At 44.9% G+C, this 15,385-nt stretch overlaps 1 protein-coding gene across 1 annotated transcript; it reads right to left on the bottom strand.

The window, feature by feature from the left end:
• Positions 1-1,964: 1,964 nt before the first annotated feature.
• CCL20 (C-C motif chemokine ligand 20) lies at positions 1,965-13,675 on the bottom strand. Its single transcript, XM_029617190.1, has 4 exons — positions 13,520-13,675; positions 10,123-10,237; positions 5,843-5,920; positions 1,965-2,723 (listed from the first exon to the last, which is right to left on the bottom strand). Exons 1-4 carry the CDS (start codon positions 13,605-13,607, stop codon positions 2,696-2,698), a joined length of 309 nt encoding a protein of 102 aa, XP_029473050.1. The 5' UTR covers positions 13,608-13,675; the 3' UTR covers positions 1,965-2,695.
• Positions 13,676-15,385: the final 1,710 nt, after the last annotated feature.

Raw genomic sequence — 15,385 nt, 5'->3', positions numbered from 1 at the left:
CCAGTTTAGAACAGACAACGCTTAACACACAGCGATCCCAGCATTAATAAAAACCTCCTCCTCTCCGCATGCACTTCGAGTCCAGAAATAAAGCCGCAAACATTACAAGTCAGGAGAAACGGGGCCACCTGAAAAGACGCGGCGTTTCCCCAAAGCGCGTAATCTGCTACAGCGCTGGGAGTTAACGCAGGCAAGCGCATTCCCCGAAAACAGGACCCCCCCCCGCGGAGCGGAGGCCCAGCCAGGCCTGTCCAGGCGGTGGCCCCTCTTTTTGTACGGGAAGGTAATTGCAGTCAGCGCTTCGGGGAGGGAAGACCGTGTTGTCCTCAAGCGACGGCAGCGGATCTGTTCCCTGACTCTGTGCTGCTTCTTCAGGCTTTCCTTCTTAATTCAGTTTTATAAGCCCACTTTCCCAACGCAAAGCCGGCTGTGAGATTGTTATGCCTTCGGGGTGTGTGTGTGTGTGGGTGGGTGTGTGTGGGTGGGTGTGTGTGTGTGTGGGTGGGGGTGTGTGGGTGGGGGTGGGGGTGTGTGTGTGGGGGGTGGGGGGGTGTGGGGGTGTGTGGGTGGGGGTGTGTGGGGGTGTGTGTGTGTGGGGGTGTGTGTGGGTGGGTGTGTGTGTGGGGGGGTGGGTGGGGGTGTGTGGGGGTGGGTGTGTGTGGGTGGGTGTGTGTGTGTGTGGGGGGTGTGTGTGTGTGTGTGTGTGGGTGTCCTATCCCCACACATTTTCAAAGCATGGCAGAGGGACATGATGACCGACACAGGTAAGTTTTTTTGGGGGGTGAATGGGTGGGTTCCAGAAAACAGGCTCCGTTAAGCCTGGGCGGAAGTTATTGCCCATATTTCTTTTACACATTTCTTGAATTAAAAAGCAGGAATCAGTTCTCCTCCCCTCTGGATGCAGAAGATACAGGCAGCTGTTTCAGGAGGAGGGGAACAGGCCAGCACCCTGGTTTGGCTGCAGTCATAAGTCGGAGACATTTAAAAATATATATATTTAATTACTAAAAGCTCCGCCCTAGAAAAACCAAAATAGGAGATCTTTGCTCTTTTTTTTTAACTGCAATAGCCGATTTCTTTTGCTAGTACTAATGCTTTAAAGTGGACATAGAAACTTCACTTTTTTTTTTTTAAAGGATCACTTTCTAAAGCAGGGGAAGGGGCGGTGGGCGTTGTTTGGAAGGGGCTTGAGGTTAGAGGGGAGAGGGGGGGGGGGGGTGCGTAGCGATGTGGGGACCAGAGGTAGGACCTTAGTTAAAGAATGAACCGGGCCTGCCGTTCCGCATGTTCCATAAACAGAGCCCCCCCCCCGGGATTTCTGGAGCGTTCAAGCTCGGCCCGCGCCAGATCTGCCCGGGTAACTGCGCACGTTGCACCCCAGATTCAGCTTCTCCTGACGCTAGGGGAAACATGGCGGCGGGCTTCCGCCGAAAGATGAGCCGCAAAACCAGGTTTTAATTACAAAACAGCCGGCGGCTGAAGATGCAGGGGCCTGGGTTCTCGTGCAAAGACTGCAGGGACGTTTGCCCATGGGCTTTCCTGGGGAGGGGGGAGAAATTGCTGGGAAAAAAAAAAGTGGCGGAGGAGATTTTCTCCTCCTCGGCGCGCGGCTTCTTCTTCTCCTCCCAGAACCAAGGCACATAGTTTTGAAGATACAAAAAAAAAAGAAGCGTGCGCATTGTTGTATCCCCCGCTCTAAGGGGTAGATTTTCAAAAGCATTTACTCGAGCAAAACTGGTTTTTGCTCGAGTACATACACTTTACTCAAGTAAGTGGGCTTTTCAAAATTGCTACAATATATGCCATTGAATTGTCCATAGGATTTACTCAAGTAAGTGCACTTTACTCGAGTAAATAGCTTTTGAAAATTGCTACGATAGTATGTCACATTTACATGCGTAACTCCTTTGAAAATTACCCCCTAAGTGCGCTCTGAAATACCTCTGCGGCATGTTGTGGGGGGGGGGGGGGGGGGGGGAGATACGGGAGGGGAGAGGGGGATTTTCAAAAACGCCCTGCGAGCCGGGTCACTCGCCCTTTACATGGCAAACGACTTGAGAATTGGCCTCTTAATGTTTTGGGGGACGGACAGAAGTGGGGGGGGGGGGGGGAGGGTGCGAGTGTGGGTGGCAGGTGGAGGTTGCTGTGTCCGGGGCAGCCAGAAGGACCTGCAGGCGTATCCGTCTCAGACCCTTCCCGTCCTATGGGGGGGGGGGCCCTGCAACGTCTCTCGATGTCCTCCCCCACCCCGGTGAAGAGCACAGTGGTCATAAAATGGGAAGATCGCTGTGGCTGCTTAAAATTCCCTTTTAAATTTAAACGGTAAAGGAAAAGCAAGTCTGACTAAAAAAAAAAAAAAAAAAAAATGGTGCCATAAAGAGAACGGCTATGGGTTTTACAGATCATAGCGCACAAATAACCCTGACATGTTCAGGTTAAAGTCCCTCCACTAGCAATTCCTGTCAGCACAGAATTCCAGCAAGGACGTTGCAGGAAAGCTTAAAGCAGCAGCTTGTCCTAATGCAGCGCGGAGGCAGAGTGGTGGTGGTATCTGCGCGGGGGTGGGGCCAAAGAAACGGAGGGTTTCAGGCGAGTGCGCCCATACCGAATTGCACGGCAGCTCTGCCCAATAGCAAAGGAGTTCCTGCAGCCTGGCTGAGGGGGCCCAGTTTCTGTCTTCCCGGCAGGATTTCTCTTATGCTTTGACTTTCTTGTTCTTTCTCCTGAAACAAAATGAAAAAAAAAAGAAGAAATGTGAATAAATGTAAAAGCACTGGAAGGAGCAGAGTGGAGGCCTCTTTTCACTTAGATCACTTTGGGGACGGATGGGCTAAGCCCTTTTTCCCCTCCATAGATACAGAATTGGAAAAAAAAAAAAAGCCTTAGCAAATCAGGCCCTTTGTTCCAGATCTACAGCAAAAGTGCAGGACATAAGCTGAGCCCAAGGGAGGTCATTTTAAAAAGGACGTACATATACTGTTGTAGCAATTTTTAAAAGCCATTTACGCACGTAAAGTGCACTTGCATGTGAATATCCTATGGGCAATTCAATGGCACATTTTGTAGCAATTTTCAAAAGCTCAGTTACATAGGTAAAGTGCATTTATAGGGGTTAATTTTCAAAGGAGTTACGCGCATAAATGTAACTACTATTGTAGCAATTTTCAAAAGCCATTTACTCACGTAAAGTGCACTTATGTGAACAAATCCTATGGATGATTCAATGGCATATATTGTAGCAATTTTCAAAAGCCCACTTACTCGAGTAAAGTGCATTTACATGCGTAAAACCCAGATTTACGCATGTAAATGCTTTTTAAAATCTGGCCCATAATGTGTAAAACGCTTTTTCAAATCAGGCCCTTAGAGTTGACCAAGAGTCTCCAGGAATTAAGGATTAACCCCCAGGCCACTGCTGAAAGCAACCCTGAAAAGAGTTTTTAAAATAATGTAAAACCGTGCTGCTGCAATTCAGTCAGTGAAAGACAAAATTAAAAAAAAACCTCAGGTTATAGGAGATCCTACTTTTTTTATAAGATAAACATTAAAAAAAAAATGTGTTGTAATGCTGCTTGTATTTTGTCTGGAACTCTATGCCTCTTAATCTACATACCGAAACCTCCACACCTACTTTCAAGAAGAAACTCAAAACCTGGCTTTTCCTCCAAGCATACCCCCATTCTTCATCATCTTCACCAACTAACACGCTAGCCCAACCATCATTCCTCTCCAACACCCCCCTTTCAGAACCTACACCCAACCCCCTCCCCCTCTAAAGTTTCCTACATCTCCTGTATATAACCAGTGTACAACATCTGTATATATATCCAGTGTACAACTTCTGTATATAACCATTGTACATATTTCTTCCTCGAATCCCTATTCACATTTTATCCCCACGTATCTGTTTGCACCCTCCCCCTGCCCCCCCTTTGTATCGACCCCCCCCCCTCATCCCTCCCCAGTTACTTAGTTATTTGTTCTGTTACTGCGTTTTACGTTATACACCGTTCTCTGTAAAGGCTATGCCTATATACTTTCTGTTGTAAGTTACTTGTGAACCGGCACGATGTGCAAACGGTTGCCGGTATATAAAATTAAATAAATAAATAAATAAATTAATTAATTAATTAAAAAATCTGACACGCCTACTCTGGAAGCTGACTTTCTGCAGAGTGCAAACGGCTGTCACCGTAGTCCACAATAAAGCCAGTTCTTAACAATATCCTGGCATGTGATGAAGCCTCCAGGGCTAGGTCCAATGAAAGCCGACAGCCCTACTACTGCTGAAGGAAGACCCTGACCAGGAAATTCAAAGTTTTGCTCCAGTTTGGAACAGTTATTTTTCCCAATGAACATGCAACTCAATCTCACAGAAGTCCAATATTCAGACTCACAAGTTCTCTGTCTAAATCGCTGATGCAACATAATCGGCCTCTTATCCGGCTGAATTATAGCCAGATAACTACTTATCCGGCTACAGTTTAGCTGCATAAAAGAAAGGGCATTCCGGGGAGGGGTGAAAGGTTTACAATCAGGCTGTGGGGCCCTTTGATTTTCTTTTGTTTTGGGAGACAGTGACAGCACTACTTAGCTGGAGGGGCTGAAGATGTTATCTGGCCACACGAAGCTGGATAACTTTGAAAACCTAACTGGCAATATTCAAAGAGAGCCAGTTAGATTTTTCGAGTTATCCGGTTACATGTAGCCGAATAACTTTAAGCCAGTATATTCGGCAAGCTGTTTATCCCGCTGAATATGCAGCACAACTTATCCGGGTATCTTTAGCAGGATAACTTGTCCACTAAACAGCCTCAGTGCAAACCAGGAGTGCAACAAACAGATCTCCCCAAGATAGCAATGATTCTTGTCCTCTGCAGCGAGAAGTACTCTCGTTCTTCGGTTTTTGTTTTTTTTAAGGCATCTACTTCAAAATTGCCTTGCGCTGGAGGATAATTTACTTTCAAACTCTCTACATCGGTATAAAGTTGATGGGTGCTTTCTACCCATGCATCTAATTTCAAAGGGAGTGTGTGTGTGTGGGGGTCTACTTTCCCTTTGACATTTGCAACAGGTACAAAAATATCTATGAACTTTTGCCCTTGCTTCTCAGGTGGGCACTTTGTACGTAAATTGCATTTTCCAAGTCTACATGCATTATTTGCCTTGGACAAAACAGTATCTTCCTCCCACCACTGAAACGCCGCTCTATGAATGCCTCGCCTATCTACGTGTAGTTCAAAATGTGTGCAGTTGCGGAGCACTCTGCACGTTTGCTGTAGTAAGGGAGAGTGATTTGCAGACAGCCAATTCACACACACACAAATTGCTATTAATTTGGGTGAAGGACCTTCAGAATCGTTCTCTAAGGGGGTCCCTACTCAGTCGCTAGACAAGTAGGAAAGTTAGCCGCTTAAGTGGAAGGTGCACCACTGACTATACCTGGCAGAGCTTTCCCTGTCACCAGCCTCACCCGCACTCTTACTCTGTCCTGCTCTGTCTCCACCCAGTCCTACCCATAATTCAAACTACCCTGATTAGTTTACCTGTTGCTATGTGTTTTAATGTAATGTGTGTGACCTATGTACATGGGATGACATAAATCTGAATGATTTTCGATATATTGGATGATTTCCTTAGTCAATAAAATCAACTCTCCCTTTGTTAAGAAAATAATTGACATTTTATTAGTAAACTTATTTTGATAGTCTCTCACAACACACATTGATTACAGGCTTAGGTCATGGAAATTCTCCTGTAACGCCACTGATTCCACCACACATCAATTACGGGATTACGGTTCAAGAAGATAGCAGTTCTCCTTCAGCTCCTTCTACTTTACCTCAATGATGCCACGATGGATTTGACCCAGGGTTCCTGGGGATTAGCGCACACATTGAATCGTTTCTTAGTGTGGAAGCTGCAAACAAGGAGATAAAAGGAATTAAGTGCCAAGAGCCCCTTTTACTGGAGAGGGAGGAAGGTGCTGCCAGGAGGAAGGCACAGGACGCTGCACTACTCCAACCACAACGAAGCTTAGTAGTGTTAACATCTTAATTCCAAGCCAAACACAATAATCCCTTGCTGGTTCTGCAGGCTCCAGACTGCGTTAGGTTGGAAGTTAGAAAAGCAGAACTGGAGTTCTCTCTCAAGATGGCAAGGAATTATACTGGTAATACTGGCCACGATAGCAAAGGAGACATTTTGTGCTTAAAGCAAACCAAGACCTACTGCAGAGCACAGTGGCTTCAATCTGTCTGTAATCCCCGTTCCACCCTCTGGTCAGACACAGGGACTCCCAGGAGTCCATAGTCCAGGCTGCGATCCTGGCTTCCAGGGTCCTTTCCTGACTGGGGGGAAAAGGGGAAAAGCCTTTTAAAAGCCCTTAGGGCATGCAATATGTTCTCTAGCACCTCCCAGTAGCAATAAACACTTCTTCACAAGTTGCTGTTGTCCACAAAACATTCATTTAGAGAGATATTTAATACAGATGAATGATTTGGCAAACAATACTCTTGTGTTTTATACAATCCATACAGAAATCAGATATCCAAACACATTTCACAGTCCATAAGACTCACTTTCTTCAAAATCCCCCTCATAATGTACTCTTTAGGGATGCTCTCACCCGGGGACTTCCCCGCAATGATACCTGCTTGGAAATGTGCAGACCTCTGTAGTCCAGCAGATGGAAAAAAAACCTGGGCTAATCCTCCTGAACAGGTACAAATGAGCTCCTGCGGATTCTTCCCATACAGTAGCTCAGAAGTTGATTTCCGACTCCAACCAGAAAACCAGCCTTAAAGTAACCTTTTGCTGATACATTAGGACTACGGAACTAACTCCCCGTTCACTCAATATCTGAGTCTTCTCAGTCTCAGAATCCTTTGAGACCACAAGAGACTCACAAATCCTGGCTATCCGAGTGCTCCTTCCTTGAGCCTCAGCACTCTCCTAGGAGAAACGATGGATAAGAAGGCTAAGAGCCAAAATGGGTTCATGAGTTTTATGGAAACACAGTCCTTCCAAGAAACCTCTCAGCACATTAAATGCTCATATAGAAATGGGAGAAAGGGCAATGTACACTAATGCTCATAGTATGGAAAATAGAGTCCCGGATCTAGAGGCAGTCATGGAAGAAGCTGATTTAGATATAGCGGCTGTCCCAGAGACCTGGCTCATGGAAAATCATGACTGGGATATAGTTATACCGGGCTACAAGCTATTCAGGAAGGAAGGGAGGAGAAGTGGCATTATTTATTTAAAAAAACTAAAACACAATATTAAAACAGCATTGCTGGGCTTATGTGGTAAGGAGGAGGCACTGTGTGTTAATTTGGAAAGAGGGCATGGAACATCTATTTATATTGATGCAATAGACATCCATCACAGACAAAAGAAATGGGTAAAGATTTAAAGAAGGATATTCACAGCATTGCTTTAAAGGGGAGGTGCTATCGTTAGGGGATTTCAATCTGCTGGATGTTGATTGGAACATCCCAGCTTCAGTGTCTTCTAGAAGGGAGATTCTGGATTTTCTGCAGGGAGAACTGTTCTATCAACTGGTAACGGAAAGCACATGAGAGGGGGGAACGATACTGGACCTGGTGCTTACCAAGGGGGACAGTATTTCTGATGATGTAGGTGCTGATCTGGGATCCAGCGACCACCGGATGGTGTGGTTCAGTATTAGGACGCAAGAGATGAAGGTTCATTCAAAAGGCGAGGGTCCTAGAGGTCAGGAAAAGTAACTTTCCAAATGGGGAAGTACCCCAAGGAGTCGTTAGCTGGATGGGAAAATCTAGGGAAGTAGAAGGGCAGTGGGCAAAACTATAAGGAGATATAAAGGCAACTAATCTTTTTCTGTATAGGAGACAAATACATTGAACGTGCTTGTATGAGACAGAGTGACTGACTGAGTTTGAAACTGGCTGGGTGGGAGGTGACAAAGGGTAGTGGTAAATGGGAGTTTTCTCTGAGGAAGGGAGTGTTACTATCAGTATGCGTCAAGGATCGGTCCTTGGACCAATTCTTGTCAACATTCTCGTGAGTGACATAGCAAAAGAATCAGGAAAGCACATACAATTTGTCTTACTGGGACAGACCAAAAGGTTACTTTAAGGCTGGTTTTCTGGTTGGAGTCGGAAATCAACTTCTGAGCTACTGTATGGGAAAAATCCGCAGGAGCTCATTTGTACCTGTTCAGGAGGATTAGCCCAGTATCCTGTGTCCAACAGTGGCCAAGCCAGGTCACAAGTACCTGGCAGGATCCCAATGGGTAGAGAGATTCCATGTAGCTTATGCCCAGGGATAAGACAGGGATTTCTGCAACTGTACCTTAATATTGGTTTATGGACTTTTTCTCCAGGAACTTTTTTTTTTTTTTTTTTTAATGTAGCTACACAATAGCTTTCACCACATCCTCTGGCAGTGAATTCCAGAGTTTATGTTTTGAGTGAAAAAACGGTTTGTCTTTTTGCTGGTGATATCAAACTAACAGGGTAGAAAATCAGGAAGGTGTGCAAAGGGCTCTAGTGAAGCTCGAGGAATGGTATAGGGTCTGGCAGCTAAGATTTAATGCAGAGTAATGCATTTAGAATGCAAAAACCCAAGGGAAAGGTACAATATTGGAGATGAAATTCTTCTATGCACAAAGGAAAAGCAGGATCTGGGTGTGTTTGTATCTGATGACCTTAAGGTGGCTAAACAAGGGGATAAAGAGACAGCAAAAACCTATGGCTGCATAGGGAGAGGAAGGGAGGTGATATTGCCCCTGTTTAGGTCCCTGGTGAGACCTCACTTGAAATACTGTGTACTATTATGGAGACCGCACCTTCAAAAGGGTATAAAGAGAAGGGAGTCAGTCCAGAGTGTGGCTACCAAAATAGTCAGTGGTCTTCGTTCTAAAGCATATGGGATAGACTCAAAGATCTAAATATCTATCTCTAGAGGAAAGGTGAGATTGAGGTATTTAAATATTTCAAAGGTAGGAGGTGAGCCTTTTTCAGTAGAAAGGAGGCTCTAGAATGAGTGTCATGAGATGAGGTTGAAAGTGGGTGGATTCAGGAGTAATCAGGATATATTTCTTTTCAGAGAGGGTGGTAGGTGTGTGGAACAGCCTCCCAGTGGAAGCGGTGGAGACAAAATTAATATCTGAATTCAAGAAAGCATGAGATAAATACAAGGGATCTCTAAGGAAGGGATGTGAAATATAATGCTAAATTAATCAGGTGGATGGACAGACTAGATGGGCCATACAGTCTTTTCCTGCCGTCATGTTTCTAGAATGTTTGGAAATCACTACACTCTCCTACCTCATATTCCAGAGTCTGGAGAGACGCTGATGCAATTAGTAAGAGACACTTTTAGGATCAGCCTTACACATGTAACAATATAGTCTCTATGTAATAATTGCCTCTCTGCTGAAGGAATCCATCATGCTTTTGCTTTACAGACTGAAAGCCATTGTGTAACCTCATGAGTTCACCCTTCTTCTGCTCTCCACATCTGGAAAACTATTTCTGGGAAGGGCAGAAACTCTCCAGAGCCAGCCAGTTAGATTCCCCCAAAAATTCCTTCCTGGTCCCACGAGGTGACTGAAGCAAATTCCTGCATCAGTGCTTATAAGAGAGTGCAGGGGTTCTCAAAGGCTGCTAAGTAGGTTTGGTTTCTAGGCTATACAGAACAGTTCATAATAGATATATTGCATGCATATGGTCTAAGAACATAGAGGGCCACCAAAATAATGAATTGCCTGCTCTAAGCCATATAAAGAGAAAGTGAAGACACCAAAGATGTACTCTGTAGAAGAAAGAAGGGAAAAGGGAGATATGATTCAAACTTCCAGGCTTCATCATATGACACTCAATAGAGGCAGACTCATAAGGAATGAGATTAAAATACGTTTAATGATAAGATTGGTGGACACCTGAAATAGACTTCCAGGAGAAAGTACAGGAGCCCAAAAAGTGGCAGAATTTAGGTATGCATGAGCTGGACATGAAGGGGTGAGTGGCAGAGGAAGGGAGATGAGCACAGATAAAATAAGACCTGTGATAGTACAGTAGGCATGCACATTTAGGAGAAAAGAGTTTGGAGGAGGCAGGATGTGAGCTTACTCACATGACAGCATCGATATCGCAGACCTCATTCGATCTCTGTAGAGTGAAGCTCTTGATGACTTTTCGCGGAAGCTGCTTCTTGGAGTAAGTATAGCAGCAGTCCAGATCATATGTTGCTGAAAGAAAAAAAAAATATAAAGTTAGTACAAGAATATATTTTGTTAAATGATAAAGCACCAGATTTTAAGCAGTCACATAATATCAACTGAAACAAGTTTTGACACCTAAAAAAAACATCCCCTTGAGTGGAGAATGCTAAAAGATTTATTTGGGTGAGGGAATAGTAGAATATTCTAGGGATGTGAATCGTTTTTTAACGATTTAAATTATCGTCTGATATTTTTTAAATCGTCATTAATCGGTAGAGAGGGCGATGCAATAGAAATTCCCACGATTTATCATGACAAATCGTTTTTTTGGTTAGTGCGCACTAACGGGAGTTAGTGCGCACTATCCATTGTTAGTGTGCACTAACAGAAAATGATACAATTTGACACTTTTCAGGTCAGTTAAGGTCAGTTTAGGAATGAATATGTATTCCTATTGGCTGCCCTCTTATTTTTTTATGTTACCAAGGTTCCCACTGACGTGATGGTTTAATATATGGGGGATGGGAAATTGAAACGGTTGGTAGCTTGACAAAAAAAGTAATGTGATCAGTCACTGTGACTAGAACTTGTTTGTTTATTATTTTTGTTACCAAGCACTGGCACGTGAAATGCTAGTGCATGTTTTGAATTTGCCAATCCCTGTGCATTTTAGAAAGGTGGCCCTGGAATTATTATACACACTTCGAATATATGTATATGGTAATTGTTGGTAAGTGTATTTTGAAGTGGCCAGTACGTTTACTTTCCCTCCTACTTTTACTCACCAGCTAAGCTTTATAAGAAGGGCTTCCCTGCTTGTGTGTTGCTTTTGTTTGGTGTGAGGAGAGGAGAAACATCAGCTCTTTATTCAATCTAGATCTATTTTATCAACCTACTCAATTTTTTATTGATTTATTATATCAGTGAATTAACTTGGGAGTGTTGTGATCTTCCTGCACGCAGTGCCCTATCCCTGATACCGGGGGTATTGTGATCTTCCTGCACGCAGTGCCCTATCCCTGATACCGGGGGTGTTGTGATCTTCCTGCACGCAGTGCCCTATCCCTGATACCGGGGGTGTTGTGATCTTCCTGCACGCAGTGCCCTATCCCTGATACCGGGGGTGTTGTGATCTTCCTGCACGCAGTGCCCTATCCCTGATACCGGGGGTGTTGTGATCTTCCTGCACGCAGTGCCCTATCCCTGATACCGGGGGTGTTGTGATCTTCCTGCACGCAGTGCCCTATCCCTGATACCGGGGGTGTTGTGATCTTCCTGCACGCAGTGCCCTATCCCTGATACCGGGAGTGTTGTGATCTTCCTGCACGCAGTGCCCTATCCCTGATACCGGGAGTGTTGTGATCTTCCTGCACGCAGTGCCCTATCCCTGATACCGGGGGTGTTGTGATCTTCCTGCACGCAGTGCCCTATCCCTGATACCGGGAGTGTTGTGATCTTCCTGCATGCAGTGCCCTATCCCTGATACTCAGATCAGCACATTCTTTAACTCCCAGTGCATTAGCTTACTGTAGCAGGAGTTGACTTTTTTAACTCATGAGTGTATAAAATGTATGCTAAAGCTTAGCATTTTTTCACTTGTGTCTTGTTCTACTGGGGCCTTAGATTGTAAGATATCTGGGGCAGGGACTCCTTGTACCTCTCTTAATTTGTTTTAAAATTCTCTTATTTAGGCCAGGTTTTCTATAAATGCTCAAATAATATAAATACCATATTGGGTCCATCAAGCCCAGCATCCTGTCTCTGACAGTGGCCAGTCCAGGTCACAAGAATCGCAAAGAATAGATCCAGTACTTCTTGTTCATAACCGGGGATAAGCAGTGGCTTTCCCAAGTCAGCACGGCTAACAATGGTTTGTGGACTTTTCCTGCAGAAACTTAGCTAACCCCCTATGTTATCTGCTGTCATCACCTCCTCTCCTAACAAAATTACAAAGTCTGATCGTGCACGGAGTGAAAAAACACTTTCTCTGATTTGTTTTAAAATGTGCTACCTATTAGTTCCAGTTCATAATCCTAGCAGTTTACAAAATAAACATACATAAGATGATAAAGACAATACATAAAACAAAAATAAAGCATAATAATATTACATACTCTCCAAATAAACTCTGCTTCAAATCATTTAGAATCATAGGCTATAGAGTTATTCCTATCCGAGTTGTTTTCTGCTCTGTATCATACTACATCAGACCAAAGCAATACAATGTGCTCAGGCTAGCGCACAGGTTAACCTGCGGTGGACACACATTTTGGACTAAGGGGGATCAGTGCATCCAAACTAGGGAGTAGCTAATAGCGCTCATCATATGTAAATGCCATGTTGAAGAGGCTATTAGCTATTAACCCCCGATGTAAAAAAAATAACCACATTTTAACTCTCAAAAATTAATGCCAGCCCCGGAGCTGGCGTTAAGTTTTGAGAAACCCCAAAAGGTTGAACTAAAAGGCAGAAAATACTGCTTTTCTTTGGTTCCTCTGACTTAATATCATGGTGATATTAAGTCAGAGGAACCACAGAAAGCAGCAAAGTGAAAAAAAAAAAAAAAAGTCTCGACAGCAGTCAGATTAGAAAAACAGACGCTCGATTTACGAGCATCCATTTTCCTAACACACACACAGCCACTTCTCCTGGGTGCCCGATGCCAAGGAGCCGCTAGGAAGGCACAACTTCCCCTACCCATTTGCCTACTGCGTTGCGTGCCCGGGAGAGGTGGATGGGCAGGCATTAGGAAAGCAGGTGCTCAATCATGAGTGCCCGTTTTTCCCTTCCAGGATATTGCGTCTTTTAAGGGACATCAAATGCCATTTTAAACAGCTTATGTTTTCAGAACCTCTTAAAATCTTTTTGATGGATTTGGCCAATTCTGGTCCCCGAGAACCACAGATGGGCCAGGGTTTCAGGATATCCACAGCGAACATGCGTGAGAGATTTGCAAACAATGGTGGCAGCGCATGCAAAATCTCTCTCTCGTGCACATTCATTGCGGCTATCCTGAAAACCTGGCCTGCTTGTGGCTCTCCAGTACTGGAGTTAGCCAGCCCTGGATTACAGCATCATGCGCATTAATATTTCTCTTGGAAATTTCCAGTGATGGTTGCTTGCCCTGTTCCTCTCTTGCCCAAGGTGCTTTCTCTGAGAAGTTTATAGACACAGTCCACTTTCTACCTGGGACGACCATAACTGAAGGGTTTAAAGTAGGAAAAACCAGATAAAACAGTAGCTACCACTGTGTATTACCCCAGGTCTAACTGTGAGACAAAAAAAAAAAAAGGATAGACAGATCCTTACCTTCCCCTAGGCCGAAGAGACAGAGCAGACCCAGAACCAAGAGAGAGGCCAGAAGGACAGCACCACTAGAGCATCTCACCAGCTTCATCCCAGGAGCAAAGCCCGACAGCACACAAACACAGAGAAGGTGAAGGCGGCAGCTTGACCTAGAACTGTGTCCTGTCAGAGTCCTGCCGAAGGCTTCTCTGAGCAACTTTTATAGAAAGCACAGCGGTGGGTGGGTGGGCGGCGTTTCCCTCCCTCTGATGGTGGTATATCTGGGGATTCCCCCCTCACCTGCTGGGCATGCTTTTGCTTACCTCCCTGTTCAAGACTGTTTAAATGATTTAAAGGGCACCTCCTCTGGAAATGTTATTTCTGCCTAGAAACTTCCGACACAGGCAGACTCGAGAGAGGAATGAGGACCTGAGCCAGACCGTGTTTCTCGGCTGCAAAGCGGGCATTCTCCGGCTGCAGAAAGGGAGATGAGCTGCGTTCTGGCACAGAGATGCTCCAGCTTGCAAAGCAGCAACAGAAAGTACCTTTCCATGCAGCAGCCTCTCAGCTCTGGCACATCCTCTTGTGAACTTTTTTTTTTTGTGAAAAATGCTCCATTTCATTTTCCAGAAGGTTCTCTAGTTTTTATATCTATGAACGAAAGCTCCTTTTTTTTTTTCCAGCTTTCAAAACTCTCTCTTAAAGCAGCTGTGCTAGCAAAACAGCTGCAGCTAATTGAAGTGGCCCATCTAAATAACCTCATTAAGATTCATTCTTTTTGTTCCGATTCTAATTTCATTCCCTAGGAGATGTTAGTCTGCACTGTTTTCAAAAGGTCCGCTCAATCATTCCCATTACGAATCAAAGTAAATGAGCCGCACACACAGGCCTCACACGTGGATGGACAGCTGACAGGGAGATTCAGGAAAAGAAAATATATATATTTTTTTTTTTTAAAGATGAGCTGTTTTATTTATTTATTTAAAATCTTTTCTATACCGTCGCTAAGTTATAGACCATCGCAACGGTTTAGGTCACAAGAAGCCTAAAATGATAAGAAATAAAATAAAACCGAGAAGAGAATAGCGGCAGATGCACCTCTGTGACGGAATGTAGCTCATCCTCATGACTGCACCTGTCCTGCACCCTGGAGTACTGCAGAGAGAAAATAGAATGCAGCGCTCAGGAAGCGTTCTTTTCATTGACATACACAGGGATCCGAAGATCATATTTTGACACTGTGGGCCTCATTTTCTAAAGTATCGCAGGCCTGCGATACTTTAGAAAATTGCACTACTCTGGGGCGGGGGGGGGGGGCGGTCCTGCGCTAGCCGGCTGCGATCGCACTGCCGCGGTGCGTTCGCTGCCGGCATCGCGTCCAATAACTACACCATAACTACAATAACTACACCATAGAAGGTGTAGTTATTGGGTGCGAAATAGCCAGCGAAAAGGGCCTTACCTTTCCGCTCTGCGTGCTCTCCTCGCGAAGTCGGCCCCGGTGACGCCCCCGACTCCTCCTCTTCCGGGGCCGACTCCGCCCCGATTTCAGTAGCGCAAGCCTGCGATAGCTTTGGAAAATGAGGCCCTGTGGCTTTTGTACACGAGGATCCGAAGATCTTATTTTGATGCTGTGGCTCTTGTCACGGATTAGAGACGTTAAAATATAAATATTTTATTTATAGGCAGCGCTAGTAGATTCCAAGGCCCATCGTATCAGCAAGCATAAAGCGGGATCTGCTACAACACACGGCACGGCAAATACATCACCGTGTAGAACGGACGTCGCTGGCAGCCACTAGACATCAAGAGAGGCCAGAAAGCAACGGACAAGCAAAAAAGATGGCCCGACCAATGTGTGAGGGAACAGGGTACCCAGCGGGCATGCCA

This window comes from Rhinatrema bivittatum, chromosome 9 (assembly GCF_901001135.1).
Source record: "Rhinatrema bivittatum chromosome 9, aRhiBiv1.1, whole genome shotgun sequence".
Lineage (NCBI taxonomy): Eukaryota > Metazoa > Chordata > Amphibia > Gymnophiona > Rhinatrematidae > Rhinatrema > Rhinatrema bivittatum.
Note: the sequence above shows the minus strand (reverse complement) of the source record. Positions and strands in the feature narration are given on the sequence as shown.